Source organism: Lissotriton vulgaris, chromosome 6, assembly GCF_964263255.1.
Source record: "Lissotriton vulgaris chromosome 6, aLisVul1.2, whole genome shotgun sequence".
NCBI classification, from domain to species: domain Eukaryota; kingdom Metazoa; phylum Chordata; class Amphibia; order Caudata; family Salamandridae; genus Lissotriton; species Lissotriton vulgaris.
In genome coordinates, this window is record NC_141694.1 from 1,064,033,695 (window position 1) to 1,064,049,388 (window position 15,694).

The following is a 15,694-nucleotide window of genomic DNA, read 5'->3' on the forward strand; positions in this document are numbered from 1 at the left end:
TTATGGGATATCAGCATGAGCTCTGGATTCTCACTTGCATGGGAACTGTAGGGTTCTTAGAATGTATGGGTTCAAACAGAAGGAGTTAAAGGGCAACGAGAAAGCTGTATGAGGTGTTTGTTAAAGCTTGAAATAAACCTTGGATATTCTACCAAAGAAGATCTTTGTACATGTCTACTTTCTACATTAGCCTATTCGTGTTTAATCAGATGTCTGCTGATTTACAGCTGAGAATACTTTCCAGCTTGATCTTGTCCTTAACTGATGTGCCAAGGCTTTATGCTCATGCATTTAATCACCATCAGAAGTCTATTGGGTATCTAAACGGACACCTTATTCTATGGGACATGCATGTTGTATTATTACCATATTATATGTTATACTTACAAACGTTGTATTCTTTCTTGTATTGAAATATCGATTATTGGATTATATTCATTTCAGATGCTGTGCTTAAAAGACTTGTACTTATTGCATAACTAATGAAAACTAAAGAAACTGAAAAATAAAACCCTTTAACACACAAATTCTCTTTACTGACTGTACTAAAAGTCTTTAGTGATTTTATTGCCTACATGGTTTGATGTTCGCTCATTTTGACTTCTCCTTGTCAACAAACAAAGGTCCATAGGACCAATGGTATGGGTTATTTATTGATTACACCTGAAGATTAAAATATAGAAAACCCCGCTCCCTCAAGTGGTAGCAAGAGGATGGTTGATGTCACAAGAGAAAGGAGTTGAAATAATTTGCCCAGGTTTAAAATTGTTTATGTCCATTAAGTCCACAGCCTGAGCTTGAAGCCTGAAAAAGTTTGCTGTTCTGAAAGCGGTTGCAGTGGTGGAAGTGTGAGTATCAATAGGGTTATGCGTCGCAATGTTCTTTGTTGAGTTTCATCATTGTGTTGAAGTGATGAGTCTGGTATTTTAGTAAAAGTTAATAGATTAGCAGTTGAAGTTTACCAATCTCCAAGGGTTTACTGAAATCCTATTGGATGTTGTAAGCAAAGAAAGTGAAACATGTTACCATATAGAATATTCTATGATTATATTAGTGCATGTTCTTAGAGTAAAGGGGAGCTTTTCTCACTCACATTTGCTGGAGACCCATCTCTGAGTTTCTTGAGATCATACCTCTCTTCATGGGAGATGGCTAATCTTATTCCAGTTTAATCAGATGTCTGCTGATTTATAGCTGAGAATACTTTCTAGTTTGATCTTTCTCTAAATTGATGTGCAGAGGTTTTATGCTTAAGCATTTAATCTCTCATCAGAACTCATTATTTGGTATCTGAACACACACCTTATTTCTATTCCTTTTGAATTTAATTAGATTAGGGAAATTCCTTTATGGAACATGCTTGTTGTAATATTACCAAATTATCTGTTATACTTACAAATGTTGTATTCTTTCGTATATTGAAATATTGATTAGTGGATTATATTCACTTCTGATGCTGAAAAGAATAATATTTATTGAATAAATTATGAAAACTTAAGAGATTGAAAAATAAAACCCTTTAACTCGCACAAATTCTCTTTATTGACTGTGCCAAAAGTATTTGGTGATTAAACTGCTTACATGGTTTGATGTTGATGTTCGCTCCTTTTCACTTCAGCTTGACGATGAACAAAGGTTCACTCGACCAATGGGGGGGGGGTGGAGGGGGGGAGGGGAATTCAATGATTACACCCGAAGATTATGAAATAGAAAACCCAGTTCTGTCACTCTCAATTGTAGTTAAGCATGCTCTTTATTTCTTAACTCTGCTTTATAACACCAGTCTCCACAAGCTTTTTCTTCCAACTATTGTTGTAACTATAACAGTAACTTTCTGTAGGCTCTATGACTTCACACAGTCACAGGTTGATGAGATTGTTCTACTGTGAGCTGTAATGAAATGTTAGCTCACAACACTACAGGATCATCAGAGTCCAGCATAAGGAAGAGATATGGCTTTGGCTGGTAAGATGAGTCAGCTAGAGCATTGTTGCAGCAACAGTTATTAAAAAAACACCACTACTGATAAATGAGTTTTTCAACAGAGCAGCTGGCACATCCTACAAGGTAGGAGAAAAAATCATTATGGTTCTGCCTGGTGCTCCATGATTACCTTTCAATAATATCTTCATTTCGGCTACCTCAAGTACAGGAGTGTACGTTAATGCCCGAGTACGTTAATGGCTGACTTAGTGCCTGAGGCACACCTGTACTCCAACCTGGTTATCTCAATATTAATCTTGTTTTATGCTGCTTATGATGCTTTTTGCTATGAGTTATGCATCTACATATTGTTATAAAAAATACCTGACATAAATATGTTGTCTTAAAATTCATTTGCAAAATTATTATGCCACTTAGCGTAGATTATCTACTTTCAAAGCCAACTGGGCAACATTTTTGGGAACATTATTTAGGAATCAATATTTCTGTTGGACAATATTGTTACAATATTTTACTACCATACTGTCACAGAGTTACCAACCAAAACGCAACCACAATTTACAAACCCCCTGGGTATCCTTTGCCAGGACAGAACCACATTTTATAGTGAGGATGAGACACCTCTATATTGTCTAACCATCTCGCACCCAGTCCTTCATGTGCCTACACCTGTAAGACCCTACTGAACCCATGAGCGGACAAAGGCCATCTGTATTTTCTGGGTAATATGCATGGGATAAGAACTCGACTGAAAACCTCAGAGGCAACAGTTTCCATACAAAAAGTTCTGACACAATAAGATGACGTGAAACCAGTAATGGAGACAGCTTGGTTTAATCTAATCAAATTTTGAAGCTCCCCGCCCATCACCAACACTTTTTTTTCTCATCTCTTCCATTAGGCAACTCTGCAATTAGCTTGGAAATGGGTGGTCGGATTTTCAGTTTCAACATAATGTTGGGGTGAGAATGTCTTCATTAAGGCTACCAATGCCAAATCTGCTTTTCTTCGAGTTGGCAGGATCTTGCGGCTAGTTCAGGTCCAGTCTTCTGAGGAGCTACTGGGGCCACCTACAACAAACCATATATTCAATGAGTTTCAGACCTGCTGGTTCAGCAGCAAGAAGAAGTCTCAGTACTAATGTAAACTGAGGAATTCGATCATTTAACACATATTGCATTACAAGTTTAATACAGGTTTAATTTAGCCTGGCATTCAGTCTACAATGAAAAGCTCCTCCTTTGAATCCTGGAATGCCTGCTCTTCTAGAAGCAGGACAGCGGGTGAAATAAAAAGAAGTGCACCTACTAACCTCCACTCTCTCACTTCAACTTGCTCTGAAGATGTGGGCCCATAAGTAAATGTATCAATTAGGGAGAGGCATAGTGGACGATCAGAGAGAGTTCTGCTTCCATGGGCACCCTTGATTTCTACCTTTGTAGGTCTTGCTAACTGACAGCTTTTTACTAGCTGACTTTCTTGTCAATCCCACTTGATTGCTACTTATACTTATTCAAAGACTTTCCTTCCTCTTCTTTTGTTTGGCATACCTTCGTTGAGTGCTTGGTGATGTGATGGAATGCCTGCGTGTCTGGTGAGGTGTAGAGTGTCAGTTGGAGTGTGGAGACTGAGCAGCAAGGAGGCTGCTCCTGTAGGGGCTGTAAGTTATAGGCTACCTGCTATTTACTTACCAGCTACTTACCTGAAACTTACCATCTTAATAAACTGTAACTAAGTCTTAATAAATCTTCTTCTGTAACCTACTCTACGGCTACCTGGACATTCTTATTGTTACCATTTTTTAACAGCATACTTGTTTGACCATTGTTTTTTTAGTTATAGCCCAGTTAGGAGCTTAAGGCCTCATTACGATGTCTGTCGGAAAGGATCCGAATGGCATTCGGTTTGACCAAACCCGTATTGGAAGCCGTGCTTCTGACTGACTCGGAAAAATTTCCGACCGACTGATTACGATACAAACTAATCAGTCCGTCATTCCTAATCGGTGCTGAACAGCATTTGGAGAGTCCGAGTTGGTCGGAGCCGAATCGTAAAGCTCTACGGGCCGCGTTTCCGACTGATTGATTACATTGTTGGATTCCGACATCCCCTCCCGACTCAGTCTGTCTGACACGGATCGGCTGTCGGAAACCATATTGGAAGGCCCATAGCAGGCCCCCCTCACCCGGAGAACTCCAGTTGGGGTCTGTGGGTTACCCATGGGACCCCTATTTTCAACCATGCACAGTATGGCAGGCACCATGGGGGGGCCACCACAGGGTTCAAGGTTTTATGAACCCACCCCTTTTTTCAAAGGGAGCCTGTGTTGTCGGTTGGAACACAGACTCCCATTGAAGTCAATGGGAGTCCGACTGAACGATGTTTGGAACCATCGTAATTGGTCGGTCAGACTCGCCAACCCCGAATTGGTTGGAAACGATTCCAACAAGGAGTCGGTTGGAATACTTTCCGACCGACATCGTAATGTGGCCCTAAGTGTCCGTCATATTTCTTACCGGAAACATCCTCCACCTGTTTTAATTAATAATATGAAATATTGTGCAATTGACCAGGAAATGAGGAACCGAAGGTCGTTACGATTTACATGGTTATGTGTGAGGGAAACAAACACAAATTATTTAAATCAGAAAATAATGAAATATAGAAAACTGGCCACAGAAATATGACGCTTAAGTATTATATGTGGAGACAGGATGAGTAAAGTGTGTGTGAGTACAATGTGGCCAACAGAAAGTGTTGTTTGCATTTTGCAAATGTATAGCAGAGAAATCTCAGTCCATGTTCCTGCAGGTGTGAGGCTGCAAATACACAGGTGTTTTATAAAACATGTGATAACAGACATGGTTATGCAAGTATGCAGACACCTACCACCATAGTCAGATCTGCAGCAAACACTTGAAACAATAGTGAGTGAGAACCGATCCTAAATGGTGCGTGTTTCCATTCAAAATAGCAAGTACACGGAGGTGGCATAGGAGCAATTCAAGAGAACAGACATACAGCTAGTCGTAGTAAATGCTGTGGGGGGCCTGACCAAGAGTGGGAAAGAGGACAATTCCATCAGTTGCATCTCTGCGGGTTAGAAGTGACAAACGAAGACATAGTGTAGCCCATGTTCCACAAAACCTGTGCTGTGAAAAACAATCAAGGACATCCTTTGTATTTTCAATGATAATGTTTACAGGGCTTGGGTACAACTTCTTGTTCTCTTGTGGCTGGTGTTTTCCTGACACTGAAACTTACGGTGAGCGCAGAAGGTGTAGGTTCTATCTGTGTAACAAATGTTTGAAGCACAAAGCTGACAAATTACTCCATTCCATGGGTAACGCCGTCAGCCACTCATGAGTTTCCAGCTAACAACCTGTTGCACACTTGGACTTTTGTGTTTATTTCTTGTTTTTCTTCTTAACTTGGCATTATCATCTTAAGAATGCCAGCATGTAAAGTGGTGTTTGTTTAAAGCTAGACTGCCTTTTCTTAATCTTTGCGATATGGTCATTATTGGAACCGTGATTGTAATTCCTGTTTTAATATTAGAAGTTCCCTCTGAATATTTAATACTTAGTTGTGGAATATAGCTAAGCATTATTGAGGAAATTTTCATTTGTCTGAAAAGGAAAATGCTACCTACCAGTATGCATCTGTTCTTGGCATGTAGAGCTGCAGAGTACTACACTTTGCATTATATCGCCACCTGGTTTTGGGCTCGGATGATTGCATGTTGTTGTCGTCTTGGAAGAAGTCTTTTGTAGTCACGAGATAGGTAACTCCTCCCTTGGACGATAGTGCGCATGCACATCGGCTCCATCCTTAGATTGTTTTTCGCCATGATGGGAAATGATGGAGTTAGTAGAAGTAAAGAAAGGATGTCCATGCGTGTATATCTAATTAAGATAAAACTGGAACAGATGCAGGTCCCAGGGAGGTGGGAGGGCGTGTAGTACTTTGCAGCTCTACATGCCAAGAACAGATGCATACTGGTAAGTAGCATTTTCCGTTCGAGGCATATGAGCTGCGGATTCTACACTTTGCATCGATTGTGCAGCAGTGTCTCCCCTAGCGGTGGTCACCTGTATCCGTTGCAGTAGTTTGAAAGAGGGCTTGCACATCAACACAGTAGTGTTTAGTGAAGGTGTGTGTTGTAGATCATGTTGCTGCCTTGCAGATGTCTTCTAGGGGAATGTTCCCTAAGAAAGCCATAGAGGCTCCTACTTTGCGTGTGGAGTGCGCTCTAGGAGGAACTGTTAATGTACGCTTTGCTTTTTGATAGCATATTTGTATACATTTTACAATCCACCTTGCAATTCCAGCTTTAGAGATGGGGTTGCCTTTATGTGGTGGAGAGAAAGATACAAACAATTGCTTTGTTTTACGAAAGGATTTGGTCCTATCTATATAATAAAGAATAGCTCTTTTAACGTCTAATGTGTGTAGAGCTCTTTCTGCTACAGAGTCCGGGTTTTGGAAAAACACAGGTAACTCTACAGATTGATTTAAATGAAAAGTAGTAATGACTTTTGGAAGGAATTTAGGATTAGTTCTTAAAACCACCTTGTTACGGTGTAATTGTAAGAATGGTTCTTGTATCGTGAAAGCCTGTATCTCACTTACTCTCCTAAGAGAGGTAATAGCAATAAGGAAAGCTGTTTTCCATGTGAGGAATTGCAGTTCACATTTGTGTAGAGGTTCAAAAGGCGGTCCCTGAGCCTTGTAAGAACAACGTTTAGGTTCCACACGGGAGAGGGTGGTAACCTGGGGGGAATGATTCTTTTTAATCCTTCCAAAAATGCTTTATTAGCAGGCACTCGAAAAAGAGACAGATGTTGTCTATTTTGTAAATATGCTGCAATTGCTGCAAGATGTAGGCGTATGGATGAATATGCCAAGTGACATCTTTGTAAATGTAGAAGGTAGCAAATTATATTTTGTATAGAAGCATCCAGGGGATCAACTTGGTTATTGTTGCAATAAATGGCAAATCTTTTCCATTTAGCAGCATAGCAAGCTCTAGTTGTAGGTCTCCTGGCCTCTTTAATGATGTTCATACAGTCTGGTGGTAGGTTAAGATAACCAAACTTTAAGACTTCAGGAGCCAGATCACCAGATTCAGTTGATTTGGGTCTGGATGTTTGATGCCTCCATGGTTCTGCATTAGCAGGGATGGTGTGAGACGTAGCTTTTGGTGTGGAACTATGGATAGTTCTAGCAGAGTTGTATACCACGGTTGGCTTGCCCATGTGGGAGCTACTAAAATTAGTTTGAGCGACTGTTGCCGAAGCTTGCATGGTATTAGTGGTAGTGGCGGAAAAGCATACGCAAATCTGCCTGACCAGTTCATCCATATCGCATTGCCCTTGGACAGCGGGTGTGGAAACCTGGCGGCGAAGGTTGGGCATTTCGCGTTTTCGTGTGTGGCGAACAGATCTATGTCTGGATTACCCCACCTGTGAAAAAATGGTTGAAGAACTTGTGGATGTAGTTCCCATTCGTGAATTTGTTGTGTCTGTCGACTTAACAGATATGCTATCTGATTGTGAACTCCTGGAAGGTGTTCTGCTAACAGATATATGTTTTGTGGAATGGCCAATGTTCTGTGCAAGCTGGGACAATTGTAGAGAGTGTGTCCCCCCCTGTTTTTGTATATAGTACAAAACTGTCATGTTGTCCGTCCGATCAAGACAGCTTTGTTTTGTACTTGTACTTGGAATGTTTTGAGTGCGAAGAATATTGCTAGCAGCTCTAGGTGATTGATATGGAACAATCTTTGTTGTATGGTCCATTGCCCTTGAGTTGAATGATGTAGGATATGGGCTCCCCATCCTGTGTGAGATGCGTTTGCTGTGAGTACTATTTGTGGAATAGGTTCGAGGAACGGCCGCCCTTTTGTCACGTTTTTGGTGTTCCATCACTGCAGAGAGCGATGTGTGCGGCAGTCTATCAACACCAGGTCTGTTAGTTGCCCTTGAGCCTGATTCCACTGTTGTGCTAGACATTCCTGTAATGGACGCATTTGCAGTCTTGCATATAGTACAATGAAAATGCAAGATGCCTATTAGTCTCATGAACACTCTGGCTGGGAGAGAGTGTTGATGTTGGAAGTTTGTGACTAAGGCTTGAATGCTCTTTATCCTTGCTGGACTGGGATACGCTAGAGCTGTAGACGTGTTTATTGTAGCCCCTAAATATTGATGTACATAAGAGGGCTGTAGGTGCGACTTGGTGTAGTTGATCGTGAACCCTAAGTTGTGCAATGTTTGAATTGTCTGATGTGTGTGTTGGACACACTAATTGAATGACTTGGCTTTTATGAGCCAATCGTCTAGATAAGGGAAGACATGTATCTGTTGTCTTCTGAGATGTGCTGCTACTACTGCTAGGCACTTTGTGAATAATCTTGGTGCAGTTGTTTCGCCGAATGGAAGGACTTTGAATTGATAATGCTGTCCTTCCAGTACAAACCTTAGATACTTCCTGTGAGAAGGATGTATAGGAATGTGGAAGTAGCGTCCTTTAGATCTAGTGTTGTAAGGAAGTCGTCCTGTTGCTGCAATGGGAGCACTTGTTGTAAAGTGATAATGAAAATTATCTGATTGTATATAATGATCGAGGGGTCTGAGGTCGAGAATTGGTCTTAGTGTCCCGTCCTTTTTGGGTATTAGAAAATACAGTGAGTAAACCCCTGTTTCTTGATGTTGTAAAGGAACTTTTTCTATAGCATCCTTTTGAAGAAGTGATAGGACTACTTCTTGAGCAGAGTAAGGTGTTCTGCAGATATTGGACGCTGCCTGGGTGGTATGTGTGGAGGGGTAGCTGTAAGTTCGAGGCAGTAACCATACTGGATAATTTGTCTTACCCACCTGTCTGTTGTGATGGAATTCCAGACAGGTAGGAACTGTGTTCATCTGCCCCCCACAGGAGTGGAATGCTGTTGGGGGAACAGAGGGAAGTCACTTTTGTGGTGGAAGAGGTTCAATTACTGTTCTTACCCCAACCTCTTCCCTTGTTGTTGTTGCCTCTATAGCCTCCTCTAAAATATCCTTTACTAGAGGATGTTTGTGTATTGGACTTGAAGGAAGCTGTATTGTCTGCCCCAGTTTGCTTGGAGCCTCCTCTATAGAAGGAGCGACGAAAGGAGCCTCTAGCTTGTGTGGACTGCAAAGCTCCCATAGATTTGGCTGTATCTGTATCTTTTTTCATTTTCTCAAGTGCTGTGTCTACCTCTGGTCCAAACAATTGATGTTTGTTAAATGGCTGTTTTAAGATGGTAGTTTGCACTTCCTGCTTAAATCCTGAAATGCGTAGCCACGCATGACGTCTAAGTAGGATACTAGTGTTTACAGCTCTAGATGCAGTGTCTGCTACATCAAGTGCACACTTGATTGAGGCATTTGAAATTAATTTGCCTTCTTGTATAAGGTTGTTTGCCTGCGCCTTATATTGGTCAGGTAAATGTTGTAGTAGTGTTTCTAACTGGTCATAATGAGCCCTGTCGTATCTTGCAAGGAGGGCTTGTTTGTTAGCTATACGCCATGTATTGGTAGCTTGTGCAGCTATTCTCTTGCCTGCAGCATCTATCACCTTAGACTCTTTATCGGGGGAAGGTGCTTCACCTGACGTCTGTGAGTTTGCCCTTTTTCTAGCATTTGAGACAACTAGGGAATCTAAGGGTAGTTGTCCTTTAATGTAGGCTGGATCCCCAGGAGCAGGCCTGTACTTTTTTCACTTCTAGGGTTTAGGATCCTAGCACGTACAGGATCTTTAAATACCTCTAGAGTATGTTTGATGTCCCTTTAATCATAGGAAGAATTTGAACAGACCTTTGCGATTGTTCAAAAGTATCCAACAAAAAATCTTCCTCTGCCTCATCTGAATGCATAGTGACCCCATGGTAAATGGCAGCCCTATTCAGAAAGTGCCCAAAACTAATATTATCTTTTGGGGCAGAAGGCTTTGATGGATATGACTGTGGGTCAGGAATATCTCGCACATCTTGTGGGTTTGGGTACTCCCAGTCTGGATCATCAATAGGGTATGGGAAAGGCTCATCTAGGTCTACCCCTCCCCCTAGGCTATACTCATCATCATTTTGAGGTGAATGTGAAGAATGAAGAGGAGAGTGTTAAGAAGAAATGTGAGGTGAATTGTTAGGAGGAACAGGAAATGAAGGAGAAGGAAGTATAGGAGAAGAAGGGTGCATAGGAGATGTGGCAGAGTCCTTTTTCTTGACAGGCACTGCAGGTGCTGTGTCTAATTTCCTCTTCCTGTGTGGTGTAGTGGATACAGCACCTGTTTTAGGGTCAATGTAGATCTTCTTTTGTAGAGGATGAGGTTGAAAAATTTCTTCTGATTGCAGAACCTTTACCGGCGTTGATTTTTTCGGTTCCGAGCGTGGTTGCTGCTTGTCTTTAGCCTTAAGAGTTATTACTATGTCCTTTGGTGTAGATTTCGGCATCAAAGGTGTTGTTTTCGGAGTCGTAGGCTGTTTTGAGGGCTTAGGCGCATCGGAATCAGGCCTTGTAGGTTTAGGTACCGAAGATGATGGCTTCGGAGTAGAAGTTGGTGTCGTCGGCTTCGAGGCGTCGGACGCTGGCTTCATAGGTTTGTCTTTAGAAGTCGATGGTTTCGGAGCCGAGACTTCTTTCGGTTTCGGTGCCGCGGGAGGTGGTGGGATTGACACATGCAGCTTGCTCGGTAAAGAGCTACCGGAAGGCTGGAGTATTTTCATTGGAGCCGGGCTCGATGGCGGGGCTTTCGAAGTGGTTTTTCGGTCGCAACTGGGCCCCGGAGGCGGAGTGTTGACCTTTGCCTTCGATTTGGGTGCTATATATGGGGCAGGGGCAGTAGTACTCACGCGCTGACCCAATGGTATGGAGTCATCTGAGTCATCTGCCTCTGATACGACGATTTGGAGATCATCTGAATCCTCTTCGGGAACGAGCGGAACCTCTTCGTTGAAGATATCCACCAGTTCCGGAGCTGATCTCTGCATGTCATGTCGACGGGCCCTCTGATCTCGAATGGTCTTCTTGGATCGAAAGGACGCACAGGCTGTACAGCTGGAGTCGTCATGTTCTGGCAATAAGCACAGGTTACAGACCTCGTGGTGGTCACTGTGTGGAAACTTTGCTCCACACTTGGGGCATCTTTTGAATGGCGTCCTTTCCATGAGGTGTAGGCCTTACGGCGTGGATAGGCCCAACGGCCCGCGTCGAAGACTGGAATTGAGCTCACGGAGTCAAGATGATGTTTGTCGATATCGAAAGTAGTTAGGTGAAGTTTGAATAAGTTTTTACGCGTCGAAGTACTTGAAAAGTAGATTTTGAACCGGAACGGAAAAATTTCATCTGAACCCAGTGGCGGAAAAAAACAATCTAAGGATGGAGCCGATGCCCATGTGCACTATCGTCCAAGGGAGGATTCACCTATCTCGTGACTACAAAAGACTTCTTTCAAGACGACAACAACATGCAGTCATCCGAGTCCAACACCAGGTGGCGATCTAATGCAAAGTGTAGAATCTGCAGCTCATATGCCTCGAACAGAAAATGTCTTTCATCAGGTCATGAACCCTGAATTGGAATTAATGATAAAGAAGAATCTCTACACAACAACTGTTGTAACCTACATGAGCACTGGTGCCCATGGAGGTAGGAGAAATATTTGTTGGTTAATTAAAGAGGAAATATAACAATATGACATGACATAATTCCAGCTCCCATATGCCTCTCCACACAGATCAGACTTTCATAGACACAAGTTACTTATCTTCGGTAACACTTCTTCTGGTTGATATTCTTTTTAACTGCAGATTCCTCACCTTAAAATATTCCTCAGGCACCAGACTTGCTCAGGAGATTTTTCCTAGCAGTTCCTCCATATGCTGCTAAAAAGTGGTGCGTGGATCCATGGTGCCTCAGAGGTAACAAACCAGAGCTGCATAAAAGTGCCATCCTGGAATGCTGACATCAGTGACCTGCATACAAGTGCCATCCTGGAAAGCTGACATCAGTTTCTTATTTTTTCACTTTCCATGGACTCAGACGCGGAGTATGAACAATTGTTGGTGGCAGTGTGCTGAGTACTAACTTGGGACCTTTTAGATGTTAACAAGGTCACTCCACAGAACAAGGAGGTGAGAGGACAGTGAGGAATCTGCAGTTAGATAAGAGTATCCACCAGGAAGAACTTTACAGAAGGTAAGTAACTTGTTCTCCTGATGGATACTTCTGACCACAGATTTTGCAACTTAGAATATATGTTAAAGCAGTACCTCAGCAAGGTGGAGGTACTGTGAAGGGACTCAGAATGAAAAGGCTTGTAGAACCTAGCTGGCGAAGTGTCCTTCCTATTGCACCTTTGTAATTTCGTAACACAACATTAACTGAGCTCAAGCCAAAGTCAGTTTGGGGTCTGACATGGCCATCAACACCGGATCACCTTCCAGCACTAGTACTGATTTTGGGGTGGTGGGAACCAGTAATCAGCATGGATCTTGACGTCAGAGTAGAATTCTGTACCGGAGTCAGTACAGTCCAAGTAACGGGTCCCAAGAGTGATGGTAATGCGCATCACTCTGGCATAACACATCTAAAGAATCATTTGTATTAGAAGTGTCATGCCTGCATGCACCGAGACTGTAAACTGTGCACCCTGTGCATCATATAGGGACACACATGCAAACAGTAAGAAGTGCTAAATATGTTGTGTCGCCTTCAAGAACTTCCTCCCAGTAAATCCACTGCTGACAGGCCTAAAACGTCTGTCACACAGAGGTGTAACACAAGCAGGTCATAAGGTGCAGTGAAAGTTACCGTGCTGGCTGTACATCTCCAGATCACCTCCATGCCAGTTTTCTCTGGGTGCCTTCCATGCTGTTTTCTTGTTCTCAGAGAAAAGGGAGAAAAGTCCCCTCCACCTTCTCCCCTTTAATTATCTCCGCAAGCCGGTACCGAGACTGGAAGTAACACATTCCTGTTAGTTAACAATGATGGCCAGTAAAGTTTCCCGGAGTTTGTATAACCTGCAGGAGCCTGAATTAGCAGGTCATTTTGCACAGGATTTCTCTGACTGGTTTAATACTGATAGTTACCACAGGAGATAAGCAAATGGCAAATATCTGCAGTAGGTGGGGAGGGGGTTTGTTTATGTCTGGGGTGTTGAGTAGGGGTCAGGGAGAACCAAGAGAACATCTAAGGGGTAGGAGTTTTTCAGGGTCCTGGCAGCATCTAGTATAATCAGGTTTGGTATTTCCTGCTCTGAAAATTGTGGGTCTGTAAAACCCTGAGTTGTCTGTGACAATATAATATCCCTACACCCTCCCCCAAACATACCGCTCTGGACACTCCACAAGTTACCTGCAGCCTCAGAGTGCACCTGGTATGTAATGGTAATGTAGTTTCTTATATAGCGCACGTATCACCACAAAGGGTATCTCGGCGCTTGCTTTGGGAACCCGTCCTGGTTTTTCCCCGTGGGATAGCCCAGCTGGGCACCCCCAAGGTGAAAGCCAGGCATCCCGCCGCGGGGGCCGTAGTGAAGATTGAGCAAGCTATTGCCCAGAGTTGCAGAGCGTGAACCCCTGATTCAAGTAGGCACCGAAGCGAGAATTATCAGGTCCGTGGACATTTGGGCTCCAAACCCTGCCGCGTCGGGAATTGAACCCTGGTCCCGGGCCGACCTCTGCTTCTGGGTCTGCCTCCTCTAACCGGTGAGCCACACTTCTCCACTAGCTGTGAAGCTGTGTCACAAATAATTTCTGGAAAGTCACAAAGTGGTGAACTGTAGGCTTACACTTACAATCTGTGTAGGTTTCACACTTCAACAAGCATTGACACAGCCAATAAATCATGCCTGCACAAAATCTATTGGCTATGTCAATGTTGTATTTTTTTCCTTGTTAAACAGCAGCATAACTCTGGTTGCCGGGGAAAAAATGCATACTCGTACTTGCAATCACCGCTCGGGCAGCGACTGGCCCTTTGAGTGGAAAAAGTACTCTTTGCTGTGTCATCAGCGGCATTTCGTAGCGGAGAAAAAAATGGTTGTGAAAAACCATCTGGTGCCTGCTGACAAGTTATTTTTTTTGGGTGGGGGTGGACAGGACACAAAAATATTTGTGCTGGCATTTTATGCAATGGTATGCAAACAAGAAAACACATTTTCTCAGCCATGTACAAGTATAGGCCAGAACAATTACTGATATGTGATAACTTCGTTTAAAAGGCAACAATGGAAGTGTAAAGGAAGTGGTGCCTATTATGCACAGGTATACAGAACTATAGGCAATTGGAAAAGCACTGCCACAGTTTTACATCAGATTTATGCACAACAACAATTATAAAGTGCAGCCTGAAATTGTTTTTTTTCCACAGAACTAGGAGGTGCCTCCAGGACATATGCCCACCCAGACACTTTTGTTGTTTGTAATTATTTATGAGGCCCAGTTTAGGTGGAGTTTAGAGCCCATTCCCCTTGTTTGAATTTTTTTTTGAGTGGACAACAGTCTGTGTGGGTATTCCACAAAATACTGACTATGGGGAACTGACTTAGGTCCACGAATTCGCCACACCGGGCTTACTCTAAACAGTGGTCATGTCTGAGAAGGACACTCTCTCTTATTCGGAAGACCATATTCAGAGACTCATTTCCGCACCGTCCCTTTTCCCTACTATAAATCTTAGCACATCCGCAAAAACATAGAATGAGTCAGAAAAATGTATAAGACTAAAAAAAAAACTGATTAGAACCGAACTACACGGTTATTTCCTCTTGGAAAACCCTAAAGTGGGTACCATCCCGTAGGGTCTCCGGGTAAAGACCAGTTATTTTACCTGAAGACCCAGAATATAAGGAGGGCTTTAGTTGTATCAGCACTAAATGTAGTAGAGACTTAATGGTACACTCTATTGAAACAGCTCAAAGGCTTTGCCGCATACAAGCTGATGAAGTAGAACTCATACAATCAATCAAACACAACCACACAGTCACTGAGGTCAAGACTCTCTTAGAGAAAATAGAGAAAGACATTGCCACGTTTAAAGATAACACCATACATTTTAAGAATTCGAAATTTGAACGTGACAAGAAATCAATTAATCTAGAGACTGTCTAACCCTATTTAAGGGAAGATTTTTACACAAGAGAGGAATCCCGCAGGTTCCTTCCAGAATTCCGGGGCAGATCCAGACGCAAGTTTCTAACTTTTTAAGAAACGTCGTCATCGGAGTCTACAGGGGAATCAGACGAGAGTGCAGGACCACCAAACTCCAACCAGCAAAGAAGAAACAACAACAATTTTTTAGGAGGCCCAGAACAGAAGAGAGAACGGTACAAGCCCCAACCACGGGAAATGCGCACGAGGCGCCAATACTAGAAATCATGAATACAACAACCATAATTAATGTATCCACTAAAATACTGACGAGGGACCAAGAAGCCATCTTAGAACTTGGGCTTAAATTCATTCCTAGTCAGAAACAAGACCTGGCAAACCTCAAAATAGAAGCCATGGAATTGTTCAGACAAATCGGGCTCCATACATTTTTCAAAGATAAGAAACAGCTATCCACTGGAGAGATTTCAGTTCTTTCGTAACAAATCAACCTTCTGTCCCGAAGAACTTTATTGCGTTCGAACAAACGGTTCTATCCCTCAATGAACTGAAACATCAAAACGCCTTTGTCAAGAACAATATGGCGAGGATGCAAAGACTGGCCATTAAGGAACTGAA

General features: G+C 42.7%; 1 protein-coding gene across 2 annotated transcripts in view; it reads right to left on the reverse strand.

Annotated features, from left to right (window-relative positions):
* Positions 1–2,746: 2,746 nt before the first annotated feature.
* The window catches only part of FAM120B (family with sequence similarity 120 member B), a 1,223,188-nt gene continuing 1,210,240 nt past the window's right edge, over positions 2,747–15,694 (reverse strand). For both annotated transcript variants that reach the window (XM_086927133.1, XM_086927134.1), the window contains one exon: positions 2,747–3,014. In XM_086927133.1, the coding sequence (XP_086783259.1) occupies positions 3,002–3,014 (13 nt within the window). In that variant the 3' untranslated portion in view covers positions 2,747–3,001. The remainder of the gene's footprint in view (positions 3,015–15,694) is intronic.